At 28.0% G+C, this 21900-nt stretch overlaps 2 protein-coding genes across 2 annotated transcripts in view; one reads left to right on the top strand and one right to left on the bottom strand.

The window, feature by feature from the left end:
- The first annotated feature begins 107 nt into the window (after positions 1-107).
- The window catches only part of LOC129610997 (protein MMS22-like), an 81163-nt gene continuing 59370 nt past the window's right edge, over positions 108-21900 (top strand). Inside the window, exons 1-4 of the mRNA XM_055523894.1 lie at positions 108-264; positions 333-549; positions 609-1047; positions 1110-1269. Of these exons, the coding sequence (XP_055379869.1) occupies positions 198-264; positions 333-549; positions 609-1047; positions 1110-1269 (883 nt within the window). The 5' untranslated portion in view covers positions 108-197. The remainder of the gene's footprint in view (positions 265-332; positions 550-608; positions 1048-1109; positions 1270-21900) is intronic.
- Positions 2264-21900, bottom strand: part of LOC129610996 (basic proline-rich protein-like) — a 29108-nt gene continuing 9471 nt past the window's right edge. Inside the window, exons 2-3 of the mRNA XM_055523893.1 lie at positions 6406-6519; positions 2264-6339 (exon numbers count right to left, since the gene is read on the bottom strand). Coding sequence (XP_055379868.1) covers positions 2866-6339; positions 6406-6519 — 3588 coding nt within the window. The 3' untranslated portion in view covers positions 2264-2865. The remainder of the gene's footprint in view (positions 6340-6405; positions 6520-21900) is intronic.

Raw genomic sequence — 21900 nt, forward strand, 5'->3', positions numbered from 1 at the left:
AAGAAGAAAGCGGTAATAAAATTAACAGCTGATAGTTTATTTTGAATTCTAATTATGAGTTCGCTCAATAAATTCGACAGATTTCTTTAGAAATTTTTGCAAAATCTTGTTAATTGCTTATCATCTATTGTATTAAAAAAATAATTTAGATAGTTTTTCGTATCTATTTTTGTGAACTTGTATAAACTAATAATAACATGGATTTCGATTTATTTGAAACAGAAGATGATGACATGCTATCATCGATGAATATTGCTCAAACAGGTTTGAGTTTTATTTAATTTTATTTGCGACTCGGTTATAAAATAAATTATTTTTTATAAATTTTGTAGAACAGCTCGAGTTTCCTACAAACAGTTTACCTGAGTTTAATTGCCAAGGTGAGGATACCACCAGCTTAGATTTTCTTCCAGATTCATTTGCAAAAAATTTTAGAGTTTTTAATATAAATTTTGAACAAAATGAAGAAATTCAACTAACAAAATACAATTTTGATAAAAATTCTTTATATTCAAGTTTTAAAGTAAATCTCATTTTTGGGCAAATCAGGTATAAATTTTGTTACAATTTGATTTAAATACTTATCATAATTTTTTCGTAATTTGTAGAATGAATATTCAGAAATTGATTGTAAATATAAAATCTTCTCTACAAGATGATAATCTAACTTTCTATCAAAATCGAAGACAAGTTACGCTTCTGTTTCATCTTATAAATGGTTATCCAACATTAGATTATATGAAATTGAAGCCGTTTTTGGATAGTATCAGGAATTTATTAGATGAGAGTTCAAGAAAAGATTTTTTTAGAAGCATATATTTAGCTTATGGTTGCAAAGGAAATGAAACAGATTCACCAGCATATCATTTATTACATGGATTTTTAGAATGGCGGTTATTGGATCTTTCTATACTCGTTAAGCACCATTATAATTTAAACTCAGATCTTGTAGGAGATGAAGCTAAAGAAAAATTTTCATTCGTTTTGAACCGAATATCGCGAGTTTTGGATGATTTGATTCAAATATCAATATACTTTTTTAAAAAGGTGAAAAGTGTAAAAATTTTAAGCGTACATATTTTTAGTTATACATATGTATATTATTATAGAAAACATTACCAGATTCGTTGTATCAGTCTAATTTCCAATGTACATGCATCAAGGAGTCTTGGTTAATATTACAGTTTATAATCGAAAGCTTGAAAAATGATGAATTTAGTTTTTGGAAATTGTTCAATGAAAGAATCGATGAAATTAAACTTAATACAGGTTAGTTGAAAATAAGACGAATTGCGTATTTGGTTACATTTCCATGATATTTATATTTATATTTACTTGCTCTTTGCATTTGTTACACTTATTGAAAGTTTGTATGTGCGTATTTCTCACATCTTTGAGCTTGAATAATTTTTTCAAAATTTATATGTATGATTTAGGTACCTACATATATGAGTTTTTTGTTTCTTAAAAGCACAATCAAGGGAGATTTAGAATAAGTTCTTTTGGTTATTATATTTGGATTTGGTATGACACGGTATATATGTTTTTCATATTGATTTTAGTTAGTTAAACATTTTATGTTTACATAACAGATGAAAAACTATATTTTAGTTTAATGAACTAAAATTTTATATCGTGAAAACGATGTTCAAAGCTGCTTTCTATTACGTGTTTCTATTTAAAATAAATTTTTATTTAGGAGCCAATAACACAAATTTTAGATAGTAACTCATTTGTCGTGTTTTATATACACACTAAGACTTCCACTTAATGTAAGCAGAAAGATAATAAGCGACTGATAAGGAGATAATAAAACACATAAAGAAAACTTTTTTTTGGAAATAGTAAAATAGCATACCGAATCCCAAGTTGGTTAAAGAACAACAATAGATTTTTATTAACAAATTTCTGGTTTATGTTGGAAATTGAAAAAATTAATCTACATTGAAAGAGAAGTGAAAATGATATGCTAATATAAGATGTGATTAGTCGCTTAAATCTGAAATGCTGTGATTGTGTGACCCCATACTAGATTCTGATCTATAAGACACCTTTTCCCATCAGGAAACTTTTTTTCAAATACATTACTACTTATATTATATATTATTTATTTGTATCCGGTTTTGTAACGTGTTTATATTTATTTGCTGGAGTTCTGCTAATCTCCTGCTTTAATACCAAAATTATAAAATAATTTATTATATTTTTATTGATTTTTCTTATTTTTCTTTTACAATAAAATTGTCTTAAAATAGTAGAGAACAAAAATAAATAAAACTTTTACAAGTTTAAAAAGTATAATAAAAAACAGCACAGTATAAAAAAATTCATTAAGAATTTCAGTACTTGAAAACTAAGTTAACATTTAAAAAAATATAATTTTCTTGTTATCAATGTTACCATTATAACATAATTGTAACAAAAGTTATACTTGCGTAATATGTAAATCGAATATTACTTATCGAAGTATGTATGTATGTATTTACAATTTATGATTTTTCTTTACAATTATTTTTACACTTTTTTATACATAATTACAAAAAAAATTATTTATACAGGAAAAAAATGACATGTAATGGGCAATAGACTTAAGCTATAAATTTTGTCATCAATAAGTTGAATGCGTTTTGCCCGTTATGTTTTTTTCTTGCATAGTTTTTTTTAACCTAAGGAAACTAAAATTGATTTTCATTTTATTGAAATGACTAGCTCTAACATTACACTTTTTACAGTTTTTTTTTTACATTTTTACATATACATTATGTACATAATAATTTTTACAAACTTATTACCAAAACAAAAAAAAAAAATTAGGAGAAGTATAGATTACAAAACGGGAAGAAAACTAAAATTGTCATGTTTTATCTAACCGGCTATAGGTGGTAAATAGGTTGGTCCAGGAGTTGAAATAGGTCTGGGAGGTTTAGTTGTTGGGGGAGGTGGTGGACGTCTGGTTGTTGGTGGTGGAGGTGGTGGAGGGGGACGTTTAGTTGGAGGAGGAGGTGGTGGTGGTGGTCTAGCAGTTGGTGGTGGTGGAGGAGGAGGAGGTCTTGATGTTGGGGGTAAGTAAGTTGGTGGAGGAGTTTTCACAACTGGTTTTGTTGGTGGTGGTGCTGGTCTTGGAGTAGTTTTTGGGGGTAAATATGTTGGTGGTGGAGGTGGTCTGGCTGTTGGCGGTGGTGGTGGTCTAGCAGTGGGTGGAGGTGCTGGTCTTCTCGTTGTTGGAGGTGGTTGAGGACGTTTGGTTGGTGGTGGTGCAGGAGGCCTTGTTGTAGGTGGCAAATAAGTGGGTGGTGGAGTTTTTACTACAGGTTTTGTTGGTGGTGGGGGTCTGTTAGTGGGAGGTGGAGGTGGGCGTTTTGTTGGTGGTGGAGGAGGAGGTGGAGGTCTTGATGTTGGTGGTAAATAGGTTGGTGGAGGAGTTTTCACAACCGGTTTTGTTGGTGGTGGTGCTGGTCTTGGAGTAGTTTTTGGCGGTAAATATGTTGGTGGAGGAGGTGGTCTGGCTGTTGGCGGTGGTGGTGGTCTAGCAGTGGGTGGAGGTGCCGGTTTTCTCGTTGTTGGAGGCGGTTGTGGACGTTTGGTTGGTGGTGGTGCAGGAGGTCTAGTTGTGGGTGGCAAATAAGTGGGTGGTGGAGTTTTCACTGCAGGTTTTGTTGGTGGTGGAGGTGGGCGTTTTGTTGGTGGAGGTGGTGGAGGAGGGCGTTTTGTTGGTGGAGGGGGTGGTGGTGGAGGTCTGCTGGTTGGTGGTGGTTTATTTACTGGCGGTAAATATGTAGGTCCTGGGGTGGTACGCGCCGTTGGAGGCGGTGGTCGAGCAGTTGGCGGTGGTGGCGGTCTAGCTGTTGGCGGTGGTGCTGGTTTTCTTGTTGTTGGGGGTGGTGCTGGTCGTTTTGTTGGTGGTGGAGCTGGTGGTCTAGATGTAGGAGGTAAATATGTTGGGGGTGGAGTTTTTACAACTGGTTTTGTTGGAGGTGCTGGGGGTCTTGTGGGAGGAGGTTGTGGGCGTTTAGTTGCTGGTGGGGCCGGAGGTTTTGTGGCGGGCGGTAAATATGTTGGCGGTGGTGTTTTTACAGCCGGTTTGGTTGGTGGTGGAGCTGGTGGCCTGGTTGGTGGAGGTGCTGGTGGTCGTGTTGGAGGAGGTGCTGGTCTCTTAGTTGGTGGTGGTACTGGGGGTTTGGTAGCGGGTGGTAAATATGTTGGTGGGGGAGGTGGTCTAGCTTTTGGCGGTGCTGGCGGTCTAGCGGTTGGTGGAGGAGCTGGTCGTCGTGTTGTTGGGGGTGGTGCTGGCCGTTTGGTTGTTGGTGGCAAATAAGTGGGTGGAGGGGTTTTCACAGCTGGTCTTGTTGGTGGAGGTGCTGGGGGTCTTGTAGGAGGAGGTTGTGGCCGTTTAGTTGTTGGTGGAGCTGGAGGTTTGGTGGCAGGTGGCAAATATGTTGGGGGTGGTGTTTTTACTACTGGTTTAGTTGGTGGGGGAGCTGGTGGCCTGGTTGGAGGAGGAGCAGGTCTCTTAGTTGGTGGTGGCCCAGGTGGTTTTGTGGCAGGTGGTAAGTATGTTGGAGGTGGAGTTTTTATTACTGGTTTTGTTGGTGGGGGTCTGGGTGATGGTGGTGGTGGTGGACGTTTGGTTGGTGGTGGTGGTGGTGGCCTTGTTGGTGGTGGAGGTGGTCGTTTAGTTTGTGGAGGTGCTGGAGGTCTTGTAGTTGGTGGTAAATAGGTTGGAGGAGGTGTTTTTACTGCTGGTTTTGTTGTTTTTGGTGGAGGAGGTCTTGCAGTTGGTGGAGGAGGCTTATTGGATGGTTTAGGAGGAGGCGGGAATGGAACGGAAGGTGTTGGATAACTATAACCAGTGGTTTGTTTTGGAGGTGGATTTGTTCTACTTTGTGTAGGTGGGGGTCTGGTTACTGGTGGAGCAGGGGGTTTAGTTGGAGGTTTTGGTGGAGGTGGTCTTGCAGTTGGTGGTGGTGCAGGACGTTTGGTTGGTGGAGGTGCTGGGGGTCGGCTGGTTGGCGGTAAATAGGTTGGAGGAGGTGTTTTCACAGCAGGTTTTGTTGGTGGTGGTGGCGGTCTGGTCGGTGGTGGTGCAGGACGTTTGGTTGGTGGAGGTGCTGGTGGTCTTGTTACAGGTGGTAAGTACGTTGGAGGTGGTGTCTTAATTATCGGTTTTGGAGTTGTTTTTGGTGGTGGCGGTCTTGCTGTTGGTGGTGCTGGTGGTTTTGGAGTAGGTTTTGGAGGTAAACTAAATGGAACACTTGGTGGCGGGTAACTGTAACCCGTTGTTTGCTTAGGTGGTGGGTTAGTTCTACCAGGAGTTGGTTTTGGCGGTGGTGGTCTTGCAGTTGGTGGAGGTGCTGGGGGCCTTGTGGGTGGGGCCGGAGGACGTTTGGTTGGAGGTGGGGCTGGTGGTCTTGAGGTTGGTGGCAAATATGTTGGCGGTGGGGTTTTTACGACAGGTTTAGTCGGTGGTGGTGCTGGTGGTCTTGTTTGTGGTGGTGCTGGGGGCCTAGTTGGTGGAGCTGGAGGGCGTTTTGTTGGTGGTGGTGCTGGAGGTCTAGTTGCTGGAGGTTTTGTAGCTGGTGGTAAATATGTTGAAGGTGGGGGTGTTTTTGGTGGTGGCGGTCTTGCTGTCGGTGGTGGTGGGGGTTTTGCACTTGTCTTAGGAGGTAATGTGAATGGAACACTGGGAGGTGGATAGCTATAGCCGGTTGTTTGTTTTGGTGGAGGATTAGTTCTAGTTTGTGTTGGTGGTGGAGCTGGTGGTCTTGTTGGTGGTGGTGCTGGAGGTCTAGCTGGTGGTGGAGCTGGTGGTTTTGCTGGCGGTGATGGAGGACGTTTAGCTGGTGGTGGTGCTGGTGGTCGTGGTGGAGAAGGTGGTCTGGGAGTCACCTTTGGAGCTGGGGGGAATGGTACTGAAGGTGGTGGATAACTGTATCCTTGAGTTGTTTTTGGAGGTGCTGGAGTGGCTGGAGGCGATGGTGGCCGTTTTGGTGGTGATGGTGGTGGAGGCGGACGTTTTGGTGGCGATGGTGGCGGTGGTGGTGGAACTGTTCTGGGTTTGGTTGGCGGTGGTTGTGGTTTAGGAGGAGTTGTGAACGGAACTGATGGTGGTGGGTAGCTGTATCCTTGAGTGGTTCCTCTTTGTGGTGGTGGCGATTGTGGAGGCCTTGGTGGTGGGGACTGTGGTGGTCGTGGTGGTGGAGATTGGGGTGGCCGTGGTGGTGGAGACTGTGGTGGCCGTGGTGGAGGAGATTGTGGTATTCTAGGTGGTTGAGTTTGTGGGGGTCTTGGTGGTGGTGTCACACGTGGTGTAGCTGGAATTCTTGGAGTTGGGGTAGATTTCTAAAAAAGTTGCCAAATTAGTAATTTTAAGTAAACAAGTTTATATACATATATATTTTTTCTTACTGGTGGTAATTCGAATGGTTTTTCAGGTTTGGGATAGTGGTATCCATCGGCGTCTTTGTACTGGGCTTCTGTGCCTGCTATAACGCAGAGCACAACTAGAAGTAAAGCGCTCCTCTGAAAATAATTAAAAGAAAAATAAATTTAATAGTCAAAACCTATTTAATGCTTTAATTTATTACGTTATGTGAGTAGTTCATTTTATTATTTATATTCCAAATTTTATTCGTTTTATTGTCTTTTTAATTTAATTGTAAAGTTCAATGACCTTTTGAGAAAAATTTAAGTTTACAATAATCAAATACTTAAAATTTAAGATTTGCGTTAATATTTAATTACCACTTCTTTTATTAAGCAAGAAACGTATGTTAGCAATCATGGCTGGTAAGGAATTTAATATTTTATACAATAGGAAAACTTTAATAAAAGCTATTTTTTTTGTTTAAAATTCAAACTTATTACAAAATCGAAAACAAAGTACACTTCAAAAACCAATCAAATTCTATTGAATATTATACATTTCCAAATTTGAGAATCACACAGAATAATAATATACAACTAATATAACTAGTGGAATGAAAGGGTTAACTTGTCAAGCGAATATTACAAGTAATTGAATTTAAAAACATTTATAACAATTTATGCATAAACAAGTGTAAGAAATCAATAAGAATATTACAAAGTTTAAATTGAAAAAATGTAAGCAATACATACATAAGTACATAATATTTTAATACATACGTGCATATATTAAATTGAAATTCACAAATTTTTGTTTAATGTAGCTGTTAACCATTCTAAAATTATTCTTGCTGGAAGAGACCCAAATATAGCCTTCTATTTCAATATCTTTAATCAATTAAAAAAAAAAATTATAATTTAGTTAAATGAAGCTAACTAGTTATACCCGCTATATTAAGAGATTTAAATCTTTAAGAATCTTTAAGAAAATCTTATATATTAATGTTATATAGAGGCTTTTATATAAAATTATAAATACATAATTTTGTATGCTATATTGTATTTTGTATTTATTATAAAAAAAGGTGTAATATATTTATTATACTTTTTAATAAATAATGATGATGAAAAAATAATGAAATAATGAACTAATGGTTAAAACGATATCTTCGACATGAGTTCAGTTAAGTCATTATTTGACAATTGGTTGAATATAGTGAATACCCGAAGGTTATTCACCCAACTTTCAATACCCTAAAAATATTATGCGCTGCCGTAATTAAAACTAATATGAAATATTCTGATCTTAAAAGTTTTTAAGAAAAAAGATAAGTTATATTTAAAATATGTTAAACCTGGTCTAGTATTCAATAATGTAAGAAGAGACCTGGTTTAGTATTCAAATAAGAAAAAAGAATCAAATACTATATAACTCCAAATAATCCTGAAAAATTAATTCAAAAATTAAAACTTTGGTACTATTTTTTTTTTCAATTATTATTTTCAATAATTAATCAAAATTATTATTTTGAAAGCAAAATCCAACTTTTGTATAAAAACTAAATTTGTATAAAAATTTCAATATTTTTTCACACTAAATTGATTTAGTAAGTAGCGATCAACTGCTTTTGTAATTTGTGGTCTTTTATATAATTCTTTGTGTAAGCATCATCATATCATCCATAAGCATTGTTATATTGAAGATGAATGAATAAAATGAAGCATATTATCACTATTTTATGGCAATTGTATACACTATACAATCGCTATAACATTAATACTTAATTTGGTAGCATAAAATGTGCATATATGCCATAAGCTTGCCAGATTTTCACCACAAAAAATCGAGATAAAGCGAATTTGTTAAGACAAATGAAATTTACAAAAAAAAATTAAAAAACTAAAAATGTAATTGAAAAATCATTCTGATCAATAAAACAATATGACTGAATAATTAAAGCTTTCCGTTCCTGATTTTACTAAATATTAAAAAAGAAACGAAGCGGGTTAGACTAACTGTTAACAACTCATTGCACCCAGTTAGAATTGTGAACCTCGAGAACTATTTTCGAGTCACCCGAAACTGATATAAAAACCAGGACATCTGGCAATCTTAACATAACGTGGTGTATGAGATAATATTGTTGAAAATGCAGAAATAATACGCTTTCAATTTTTGCTTCTTTAATTTTTATTGAAAACAAAAAACACTAAAGTAATATTTAAAAGCATATCGAATTTTAATGACTCTTTCTGTATAACAAGATGTAAATTACCACCATATGCATACATACATAAATCTTCTGAGAAGTTTTTTATTTTAAAGCTTCTTAATAATCGTTTAATAATAAAAAAACACATAATAATTGCGGCACATTGTACTTTAAAATTATTAAGGAAATTTTCATCGTCACACAAGATTTAAAAATTTTCTTAAGGCAATATTATATATGCAACGGTGTATGAGATTATCGGAACTATATTATTGATAGAGATTTCGAAAAGTGTTTGAGTTAAATTTAATCTTTATTTTTAGTCCAGCATTAAGCTTATTATATAACATGAATCAAACCGAACACTTTACAACTCTGTGTTTCTGAATTTACATTAATGAGACATGTTAAGAGACACATAATTTTCTCGTCACAATTGTTGACGTTTTATTTATATATAGTTATTTAACTAAATTTTATTTTGTGATTTCTAAAATTCCCATTAGGGAAAAGAAAAAAAGAATAAAAACGAGAAAAAAAATAAAGTTGACCTTGTCAACTCTGTGATACCCGTACGAATTTGTTATCCTATGTGCGAATAACTAATGTTCCATAACTAACTATGGGGCAGACTATGACTTTAAGTTGCCGTATTACCATATTAATTTATGCAAAATATCAGTACTATGTGTTATTCAAAATACTGGTTGTGCCAAACTACTATTGATGTTGTATGGCACCTACCAGAAAGAGCCAAGAAATTTTGGCGAATTTTATCAAGCATATCGGCCCTACTAATATATTCACTTGTGTGAAATCTCAATATCACAGCTTTTATAGTTTCTGAGATATAGTCAAATAACTTTTGAAGTTGTATGGCAGGTACAAGAAGGAGCCAAGTAATTTCAACGACTTTTATTAGACACATTGGCCCTACTAATATATTCGTTTGTGTGAAATTTCAATACCATAGCTTTAATAGTTTCTGAAATATAGTCAAATAACTTTTGAAGTCGTATGACAGGTACCAGAAGGAGCCAAGTAATTTCAACGACTTTTACAAGACACATTGGCCCTACTAATATATTTACTTGTGTGAAATCTCAATATCACAGCTTTTATAGTTTCTGAGATATAGCCAAATAACTTTTGAAGTTGTATGGCAGGTACCAGAAGGAGCCAAGTAATTTCAACGACTTTTGTCTGACACATTGGCCCTACTATTATATTCGTTTGTGTGAAATTTCAATACCATAACTTTTATAGTTTCTGAGATATAGCCAAATAAATTTTGAAGTTGTATGACAGCTACCCGAACCGGTACCCCGATCATGTCCAATTTAAATAGGGTTCTGGCACTTACTACAATAAATCATTTGTGAAAATTTGGTGAACTTAGCTCAATTAGTTTTTGAGTTATCGTTCGGACGGACGGACGGACGGACGGACGGACGGACGGACGGACGGACGGACGGACGGACGGACGGACAGACAAAGCTAAATCAACTCAGAATTTGACGCTGATCAAAAACATACACTTGAGTCTATATCTAACACCGTTATTTCTTAGCGTTACAAACGGTAAGGCAAATTTAGTATACCCTTCGAACATACGTTCGTACGGGTATAATCACATATTTCAGAATATTAAGGGTTGATTGTGTATATTAAGGGTTGTCTCGCCTTTCTAAAATCCAAAAAAAATTTGATCACTATTCATTCACTCTGTTGTGACAAGTTCAGTTGTTTGCAGGTGATGATTTCAGTAGATATTTTGAAAAAAAAATTAAAAAAATGTGTAGTCTTAATGGAAAAATTACATATTCAGTTAAAAATCTAAGAATTCCAATTTGGAAGAGGTGATTGAAAAGGCAAAATCTGAAATGATCAGGTTGTTAAATGCTCAAATATTAAAATTAAAACTAAAATTTAAAAAAAAAAAATTTAAAACGATAATTAAACGTAAATGTAAATTGAAATTTGCAAATACCAATTGCATTCAATTTTATTCCAATACACATGTACCTATATAAATATGTACAAACACAAACATTAATTAAATTAAAATTCATCACCAGTTTTATAAGATGAACGAAATCTATTTTTTTCTCTTTTATTAAAATCTTATAACTGATCAAATATTGCAATACAAAGTGCATACATTTTATTAAAAAAAAAAATAAAAAAAAATAAAAAAAGTAAAAGCAAAATATGCAGTTATTTTACCAATATTATGTTTGTGTGTATGTATGCATGTTATATACCATTTTCTATCTCTTTCTTTTAAATTCATTGAATATATTTTTTTTTTATATTTTGTGTTTTCTTGAAAATTTATTAACAATAATAATTGTAAATTTGAATAATAAAAAGTGTTGATCCACCATTTCATTCAGCTTGTCGATTAATTTAAAATTAATAAATAAATTTTGCAATTTTATTACAACATTTTGAAAAAAGAGGTGAACAGGCGTGAATAGTACTTTTTATGTTCTCATTTTTTAATAAATATTTTTTAAAATTTTTATTTTATTTTATTAAAATTTGTTTTATTCGGTGAAATTTATTTTAAATCATAAAATTGTTTTAACATTAAGGGCTAAAAAAAATTTTCTATAATTTGTTGTTAAATATAAATATTAATCACTGAATAAATAAAAGTATGTATAATTTTAGGGATCTGAAATTTAATGAACTTTTCGTGCTTTGTTTTTCATTCTTTAGATTTTTGGGTGCATTTTCTTTCTTTTTGTTTTATTGTTCCACTTACAAATTAATTTGAATACATGTACGCTAAAGTTTTATTTAAAAATATTTTGATTTGATACTTAAATAATAATTTTATTCCTCATAGAGTTAAAGCAATTGATTACAGAAATGCAGAAAATAAATTAAATTATAAATCAGGTATATTTTGGCCTCTGTTTCGCTTAAGAGCTTGATGTCGCTGCTTGTGATCTCTTAAATGAGCTCCATTATCGTAAAATTGTGACATATAAAATGCTCAAATTTAATTCTGTTCAAATAATAGGCACATAACCAATACCAAATCTTGGCATATGTACAAACGAGCAAGTGTTTGTTTCTTTAATTTCAAAAATATTTATTTATCTCTTCTTAATTTTGTCTTAAAATTCAAAATTTTTAATAAATTACATATTTATAATAACATTTTTTTTATAAGATTTCTGCATGGTCAACTACTTGTAAGCATCCTTGTTTTAATTTATGTGCTTTAATTGGTATACAATTTACTTAAAAAATCAATTTTAATAATAATTTAAAATAATAATTTTGTATACATTATTTAAGTAGGTACGTGAAAAATGAACAAAAATTAATTTTTCTTCTCTAGAAAAAAAACTGTAAAAATTTTATCATGCGCATTCACAAAAGGATATTTCGTAATAATTTTCTATAAAAAAAATTATTATTATTAAATTACAGTTTAAATATTAAGTTCATAAATAATAATATTTAAAAAACAAATAAGAAGAAGAAGAAGAAGAAAAATTGAATTTTTATTGATTTCACCTTTATCATAATTTTTAATTTTTTTTCTTTCTATCTTTATCAAAAATCTTTATCTGTGTGTTTTTTTTAATTTTATATCCGAAATATTAACCATTATATTCAAGGTCAATGTCAACCTGTTATCAAACATAACTTTTCTTTATTTTTTCTGTTATATTTATTTTTTTTTTCTGTGTATGTTTTTCGATGCTAAATCAGTTATTTTTCTTATATTTTTACTGTTTTTCTTTTTGCTTCATTATTATTATTATTTAATGATCAATCGTGATTATTTTTATGTTATAACATTAATTTATATGAAAATGATGATAATGATGTCGATGATAGTAATGAAATGATGATGATGCCGATGTGATAGTGACGCTTATAATGGTAATGATAATTTTTATTGTTGATCATGTGTGTACGGACCAAGAAAGATTTTAAATATGGAAATTTTTTTGTTTTTCTTTTTTTTTTTATTCCGCTTTTTTAACACTTACATAAATATTTGGTTTTTTTTTTATTTTTTTTTTAAATTTAATATTTTATCATTATTATTAGTGCCATATTTATTTTTTATTTAAATTTAAGGTACATAAATGTATTCACTTAAAATGTATTATTTATTTGGGTAGATTGATGATTGCGGAATTTCATTTTAAATAATAAAACTAAAAAAAAAATTGTGTGTTGAAATTTTGCAAGAATTTATTTTACAAATAAATTTTATTTTGTTTTTGTTTAAATTTTAAATTCAATTTTATTTTTTTTTTTAAGATTTTATCATTTAGAAATTAAAATTGTAGATTATTCAAGGGAAAAGTTTGTAATAATTAAATATTTTGAATAAGGTAAATCAATAATTAGGAAACAAGATATTATGCATTTTGTCAATTAAAATTGAATATTTAAAATATGATTTAATATAATCAATAAATATTAATCAATAAATTTTAATAGGTTAGGTTTAGTCTATTTGTATTATAATTGAATATACATAGTAACAAATATATTTCATTAGCCCATTATGCTTATATTTTTATTTGAATTGAAATTAAAGTGGAACGTAACGTGTTAATTTTGTTCAATCATGTTGTACTTGTAAGATAATTTATTAGGGATTGAATATCGACCAAGACTTCGTTTATTCTGAAAAACTAATCCATTTATTAAATCATTAAATATTGATTTATTAAACACGAAATTTTCTTATAATGTATTTAGCCTGTTAAATATTAAATTAAAACAAAAACAAGTTTTTCGCTTAAATCTTTTGATTTTTCTAAACAAAATTCCTAACTATGATATTGTAATTTTGCACAATTATTTATTTTGAATTTCCAATTTTAATTAGTCCTATAGGTATTCTAAAATTACATAATCATTTTTATCATTAATTAAACTTTAATTTTATAATCGTTTGCTTTCCTATTTTAGTGTTTTATTGGAGGAATTTTAGAATAATGTTCTATCATATCCTGATAGAACATAACAGTGCATCTTCTTTCTAAAATATATTAATAAAATTTTTTTCTAAATATATTTTAAATAATATTAAATATTCTCTTAATTTTTTAATTTGATTTTTTAGAATAATTTTCAAATAAATTAATATTATTTATTAATTTTCGATAATACATATAAGAATTTTGAATAAATTTTTTTTTAAAATGCAAAACTTAAATTAAAATTCTATATTTTTTTGTTTTTTTTTTCCTTAATTAATATTCGATGTCATATGGATTATAAATTATTTTAAAATAGCAAAAAAAAAAAAATTGAAATGTACAAATTAAGAGAACCAAGTTGAACCAAATTCTATTTAGCATTATCGTCTACCATAGGTATTTCATTTTTTTTTATTTTCTCTCTTAATTTATTGTGAATTTTTTTAAAGTTAAAAATCTAAAAATAAAAACTAGTTCTAGTTAACCAAAAATAAATCTAACAAAGAAAATGAAAATTAGAAAACCAGTTATAATTGGAAAAAAAAATTCGGTACTCTTCTCTTATTTTTTATTTTTGTGAAACTGTTCTTTTTTTTGTTTTCTGTTTTTTTTTTTAATGTTATACAACGGTTTTTTAATTTTGCCTCACCTTAACTTTGTTTGCTGTTTATGCTCTTTAATTGTGTGTATTTTTTGTTTGTTTTCTTTATATAGATTATGTAAAATTTTGTTTTTCTTTTCTTATTTCTTTATTTTTTTGTGGTCATTTTCACTTTTTATTCTTAATTTTATTCTAAATACGCATACATGTGCTCTTATATAATAAAAAAACAAAAATAAAAATAACTGGAATATTTAAAAAAACGAATATCCGTGTTTAAGATTTAAATGCCTATACTTATGTATGTATATATTGTGTGTTTTGTCATTCCATTGGAATTGATCATATCATTTATTATTATGTATATTAAATTTGGATTAAAATTAAAATAAGGAATAAAATTAACATAATAATTATTATAGAATAAATTTTTAAGAACAAGAATGTGTTTTTTAATTAAGTATAAAAAATGATGCAGACCACAATTAAATTTTTTTTTGTAGATTGTTATTTTTTTGATGATTTGTTTTTATTAAGGCAATAAATCGAGTAATATTCACTAAAATATTATTTTAGATTTGAAAATTTTCTATGTATTTTCGTTTAAGTGATTATTGAAAAATATTGCAGAATATTAAATTGTATATAATGTTTGTGATTGAATTCGAATACAATAGGAATAATTTAAAACAAACATTTCTGTTTATTTCATATTAAACATTTTATTTGATGTTGTCACTACGACCAACGAAATCTCTCGGTGGCTAGTAAAATATATTAAAGTCTAGTAATTGTAGAATTTCTGATATATTTTCGTTTCATACAAAATGCAAGTTGGCATCCAGAAAGTAATGTACGTCTCTTAAATTTATAAATTTTGACTCTTTACAGTAAACTATACAAAAACTTTTATTAAATATAAGGTTTTTTTTTTAAAAAGGTAGACACAGATTTTTTTTCTGTGTAGGAAACTAAATGAACGTTTTGTCTGTTTTATATAAAACTTCAATGCTAGGGGTTACATATTATGAGAGTTAATAATATTTTTGCTGAATCGACTCGAAAAAAATTTCATTGACCTATTGAATCGTAAAAATTTATGAAAAACACTATCTTTAGTTGCCCTTAGTATAGTTAAGATTAATTTATGTGCTGCAGATTTAAATATTCTAAATTAAAATAAGCACGTCTATTAAGCACGAACTAAGTATTAATTAGTATTTATTTCTTGTGACAGTTTTTACTGTCCCTTTTAAGACACGTTCATCCTTATTGGGTTAATTAAGAGTAGTTTGTTTTTCTAATTCATTTTAATTTTATACAAAATTCTTTTACTTTATTCTCACTCAATTCCCATAAAACTTATTAAACGAATATATCGTAAAAGCTACAATTACTGAAATTTACATACAAATATAAATATAACGTTAATTTATAACTAACTGTAAAATATTCTAACAAGTTTTTTTTTTTATTTTTAATTTAATTTTTGCTATTGAACTTGTCCAATTCAAAAAAAAAAAAGACAAGAAAAAAATTCTAAATATGCGAAACAATTTTAATGAGAATTTTTAGTTGAATAGCTTAAATGTTATTAAATTAAATAAAAATTACCTTGAAAAAAATTACACCTATATATACACATACATATATATAAATATATTTATAGATATAATTAAATTTTATATTTTTATTTAAGTAAACACTTGCTGTTTTCAATATTTAATGTCAATATTAAGGTAAAAATCACTTGATGTGGGATGCGGACACATTACTTTTTTTTTTGTTTTTTTACATAAGAACGCAATCATCTTCATACATACATTTATAATACATTAATATATTTATTTGTATATGATAATAATTGTTATCTTAAATATCTAATTAAGAGGTAAAATAAAAAAGAAGCAAAGAAAATTTAGTAATTATAAATACGATAAACATTAAATTGTATAGGCTTCATAAGTTTGCACGTTTTTTATTATGAATTTTTTTTTAAAAACTTTAATGCAATGTTCCTTTCCGGAATTATAAGTAGAGAGGTATTGGCTTATATATATTATTGTTTTCATTATCAATAATTTATTTTGAAAATAATTAAAAAAGCTTAATTTTATTTCTGTGTGAATTACAAATATAAGAAAACTTGGAATATTATATTGTATGCAGTTCCATTATTGTATAGTTGCTAGGTATTAATATTTATTTGTAAAATGGCGAATTGATAAACTAAATTAATTATTCAAACCTAAAGAACCTAATAAATTCTAATATTTGAACATTTTTTTATATTTTGCAATTAGAAAATTATTAGGATCCCAGTCAATATAAAACAAAACCAATAATTATGCTACTTTAACCCATGACGAAGTTGTGTGAAAACGGCAATTGAAATATAATCTTTTTATTTTAACAGGTTTCGGTTATCTAACCGAACGATAACGATACGAACGGTAACAATATTACCCCTGTTAAAATTACAAAGACGTGATCGTAATAGACCGTATTTCAATTAAAAATACCATGTTTATTTTGGCACATACAGCGTAATTTCTTTATTAAAATTAAAATATTTACAAAATTCCAATTCCATTTTAATAGGGAACCAAACATAATCTATAATCAGAGTATAATGATGTTACAAAATGAAGAATAAAATAATAAAAATTTTTTGTATTTCTTTAAATTTAAAATTTATTTATTTGTAAGTTAAGAATATTTAATGAACATATTTAATAAAGTACCCTTCCTTAAAATGTCAGCGTACGTAATTTATACCCATAAAGCTATTATAAATAAATAAATTTATTTATTGCTCCTATTATTAATTTTAAAAAGTCAAATAACAAATGTTCTTAATTAAGAGTTGACAATTTTAATTAAAACTATTTTTCATTTATTAAAGAATTTCCATACGCTCATATACACTTATTAAGTATATAAATCAAATGTATAGGTTGAAAATTAATTAATATTATAAAATTGTTATAAAAAATTATAAAAAAAAATTCTTGAAATTTTACGCATAAATTTTTATAAAACTTCTATTCATCTTGTATCCATTTCATATTCATACGAAGTTAAAATAAACCTGAAATTTGAATTTAACTATTTTAGTACTTCTTTATAAATATTACTAATTCTTATACTAAAGAAAACCCACATGATTATAACATAATTAATGTGCAGATGGCAATCCTTAAAAAAAAAAACTATACATATGTATATTTAGGTGGCAATTATATACTTTTAAAATTTATATAATCGCACTAATATGTTGTGTGTGGCACATTGTACATTGTATAGCTCTCACTTTGTATAATGTCCTTCAAGTATAATTTAATCACATCTTTCTCATATATAAAGAAAATTCACTTCTTTAATAATTTTTAATAGATTGCACCAAACCTTAATTTGCAATAATCATTATTAATTCAAGAGGAAAACAAAATAAAAAAATAATAACAAAAAAAAATAACAACGAATTTTGTAATTTTTATAATATTAAGAGAACATCAACTATATGCAATGGCCAAATACAAAAAAATCGTAATAATCGTTAATATTAAAAGGTTTGCCCAAAATATTTTAAATAATTTCAATAAATTTCTTCATATTTTTTTTTTTATTCTACTAATTTAAAAGCATGTATTAAGAAAAATTGGTAGCTATTATTTTTGAATGATTTATTTTTCATATTTCAATATTATTTAAATATTTATTTAAAATTTTATTTCATTTATTTGCTAATAATTTTAATAAATTGATGGTGATTTAAAATAACGTAAATATTTAAAATAGCAAAATATGTAGTTGGATTTGAAACCGGTTGTCACTTTTAAAATATTTCATTAATAATGTACCTACAAACTACAATTTTTCAATTTTGAAAATAATCAGGTGCTAGATAATTAATTTTTTGAAGAATTTTTAGTTAATTGAATTAAATTATAGGTTTACTATTTAAACTTGTTGACCTTAAAAATTAAAAAATAAAACAAAAATGAAGTATTTTTTTATAGTTTACGAGATTTGTCTTGTTTTATTTTTTCTTTTTGGTGGACATTTTAAAAATATTTTAATTTCTAAAAATTAATTTTTATAGATTAAAAATAATTATAATAAAACTTGAACGTTGATATTTTTATTTTTAATAAATTAAATTTAAAAGCGACATTTCCCGTCCCATTGTGAATTATTTTTAATTTAATCTGTCGCGTTGTAGTATAGACATTTTTTGAAATTAATCACGAATATAAAAGCCATGCTGCACAAAGAAGTTGTTATATGTTGAACAATTAATTTATTCAGAATTTATTTATATGGTATCTAAAAATAATTCACTTTATTCATTATTAAAAAATTCAATAAATATTCTACATATTTTTATATTCTAATTAAAATTTAATGCACGTAAATTAAATAGTTGGTATAGTAGTAATTTTTTTTTAAATTCGAGTAAATTTTTACATTTTTGTATTCTATTAGGTTGTATGTATTTCAATAAATTTTAATTTAAATGATGTATGTGAAGTTGTAGAGTAAAGAAAATTGATGGTATATGCGCCTCCATATGGGCAAAAATTAAATTAAAAAGTTACGATAATACTCACTATAGTGAATTGATGTTTTTACATAGTTTACTTATGCTATATTATATTTTAATTATTTTAATTAAGATCAAGTTTCTTATTCCTAAAATTAATGCTCTTATATTTTAACTAATTCAAAAATTCTCACATTATTTTGAAAATTTTATCAATTAACATGATTTTCCTTGGAAATTTGAAGAAGAATGTGTTTCAAGTTTTAACATGAAAACCAAGATTATATGCCAAATTTATATTAATTTATAATATATGAATTTATAAATCAAAAATTACTATCAGATTCGAGGCACTTAAATTCTGAATCTACTATAAAAATTCTATATTTAAGAAAATCACGTATAATTGTTAATATATTTCAATTTGAAATTTAAAAATTCAAATTCGACTCCCTCAATATTTGAGATTTTAAGATCACTCTGAATATTACATCTATCTGTTTGTATATACGTGCAAATGTATAATATTATAGAAACTGATTTAAACTTTCTAATTTTTGATTTTATTGCAGTCACATGTTCTGCAAACTAACGAAAACCGAACAAATACGTTTTTTTTAATTTTTTTAACTTCAGCACAAGCATAAGATTTAAAAATAAAAAAATCGCGACAAGTTTTTAAAGTTTTTTTTCTTTTAATTTTTTTTTTTTTGCTATCTTATCATTATTTTTGTGCGGTCTTTGATAACCTTGAAGAGAATTTTTATGGTAATTTTAATACCGATGATCGTAAATTTTATTTTAAATTCAAATCTTATTTACTTTTTTTTTTAATTTAAAAATTAGTTTTGTTTTTTTTTTTTTGTTTTTGGAATTTAAACATTTTTTTTTTATTTTCAAAGATTTTGACAATATAATGGCTTCCTTATGTCGTCAAACTTTGTTTACGATATCAAGAACATAAAAAACTAAACAGCAAAAATCTATTTTTACCTTCAAAATATTTAAATTCCAATTTCATGATTTTTTATGATCTAAATGAAGAAGACCTGGTAGACACCTAGACATTATGCGTTCCTTTTTTATTTCTTATATGTCAAGTTTGCAAAAGCCTCATATATTTAATAAATAATATTCAATATAGAAAATCAATCAAATTTTAAAACAAACAAATGCAATTTTATGCAAAAGTATGTAGAGTGAAAAGCAAAAACATAAATTTTTTGATTTATTAAAAATTATTTTAATTTTGATGGTTTTTGTCAAATTTTCCAGACAAAAAAAACCATTTAATTTATAATTTATATTGATGTGTTCGATGAATTGTTATAACAACTGTAGGTATTAATCATTTAAAATGAAGGTTTTTATTTTATTTGTTATTAATATGCTTTAATTGACGGCTTTGACTACTATATATTTGCTATGCTATTTGTTTTGTGTATTTGGATTTTTTTATAATTATGAGGCCACATATTTGGTGCATTGAAAAAAAAAATTCTATATAATTTGAATTCTGTAATAATTTTTACTATAAATTTCTCGATAGCGCCAACTTTCGGAGATATTACAAAAATTTCAATTTCGAATTTAAAATTTTGTTTTGAATTTCATTGTCTAGCAATAATGAATTCATTTGTTCCTTTTCCTGCAAAAAAACTTCGAAATAATTTAGAAAACAGATCTAGTAAAATGTTTTGTTCGAAAGTTAAAACAAAAATGTTACCGTATTGCAAATTCATAATGAATTACAAAGGATACAAACTTTAATATTAATTCTATTCATTATTATATTTAATATACAAATGAACTCTTATTTATTCTGAAGATCAACTATACATAAATAAAATTGAACAATATCTTACAGTATGATGCAATACAAGATTTAATATTTCATTTAATGTAAATTGGACTCCCCTTTATATTTGCAGGGGCGGTAATTTGGCAGTAAATTCACGAAATTCTCACATAAAAATGCAATTCCTTTTAGCGGTATAATTTTAAAAATCACTTTTAATTAAGAATTGCAAGTATAAATTAAATACTCATCCTTAAAAATTTTCTTGTTTAAGGAACACAAAAATTTCTTTGAGAGTTCACATCACAGATAACCGGTGACCTTTATAATTTTTTCTTTTGTAAATAAAATTCGAAGAAATGATAAATTATAATTTCTTAAAAGAAAAAAAAACAACAACTTTATTATTAAGAAGAAGTTTTAAATCATTTCACATGTACGATTTATAATTTATTTAATACACACACAAATATTTTATTATCCTTTTTACATTAAATTGTCCAATATCATAAAGATGATAATTTTTAACCAGTTTATCTTGAATCTAATATTGAGTTATATTGTATGTTGTACCTTTAGAGTGAATCATTTACAAAAATTCAACTCTGCTATAGTTTGTGTTGTAGCATACAGTGTTGTGGCACATATAGTGTTGTGTTTACTAGCCTTAAAGAAATTAATATTAATATTGCATAACTGTTGAGAAAAGGAAATACCAAAGAGAAAATAAAAACAGAAACCAAAACAGATCACTAAAAACCTTGTACACACATTATTATGGCCAGGCTAAATGGTCAAGAAAGTTTTTTTTATGGGTTTTATTTTTTATTTTGGGAAAAAGAGAAATAAAACATGTGACACGATGTGAATTTATGGGAATGCAATAATGACTACATACAAAAAAATTCAATATATATAATTTTATTTTTTATGTCAGTCAGTAGGGTAAGATCAACACCATTGTTAAAATTAAATGTATTTTATATATATTGCATTTATATATATATATTTCAAGGTCAAAAATATTTACAATATTATTTTTTTAAAACTCATCAAACAACTTGCTATTGCTAACGCGTTTTAAACCATAAAAGTAATACGGGATTGTTTTACTAAAATTAGTTGAAATTATTTTAGCGTTTTATTTTTGACATCTTTTTCTTTCTCTCTCTCTCGTTTAAGTTTTATTTTTAGGTTAAGATTTTTTTAATTTTCATTTTATTAATTGTTTGGGGTTATGGGAAAATTCAATTATTTATTAAATTAGCTTTTGTTTTCATTTGAATTTTAAAAATGGAAAATTTTTCTCTAGAAATTGAAGAAAATATTGCTTGTGTGTGTGCTGTTGAATACAATAATTAATTATTGGTTAGATATGAGAAATTAAATTGTAAGTTCATTATTATAATAAATTT

This window comes from Condylostylus longicornis, unplaced genomic scaffold (genome assembly GCF_029603195.1).
Source record: "Condylostylus longicornis isolate FDR11 unplaced genomic scaffold, ASM2960319v2 ptg000048l, whole genome shotgun sequence".
Lineage (NCBI taxonomy): Eukaryota > Metazoa > Arthropoda > Insecta > Diptera > Dolichopodidae > Condylostylus > Condylostylus longicornis.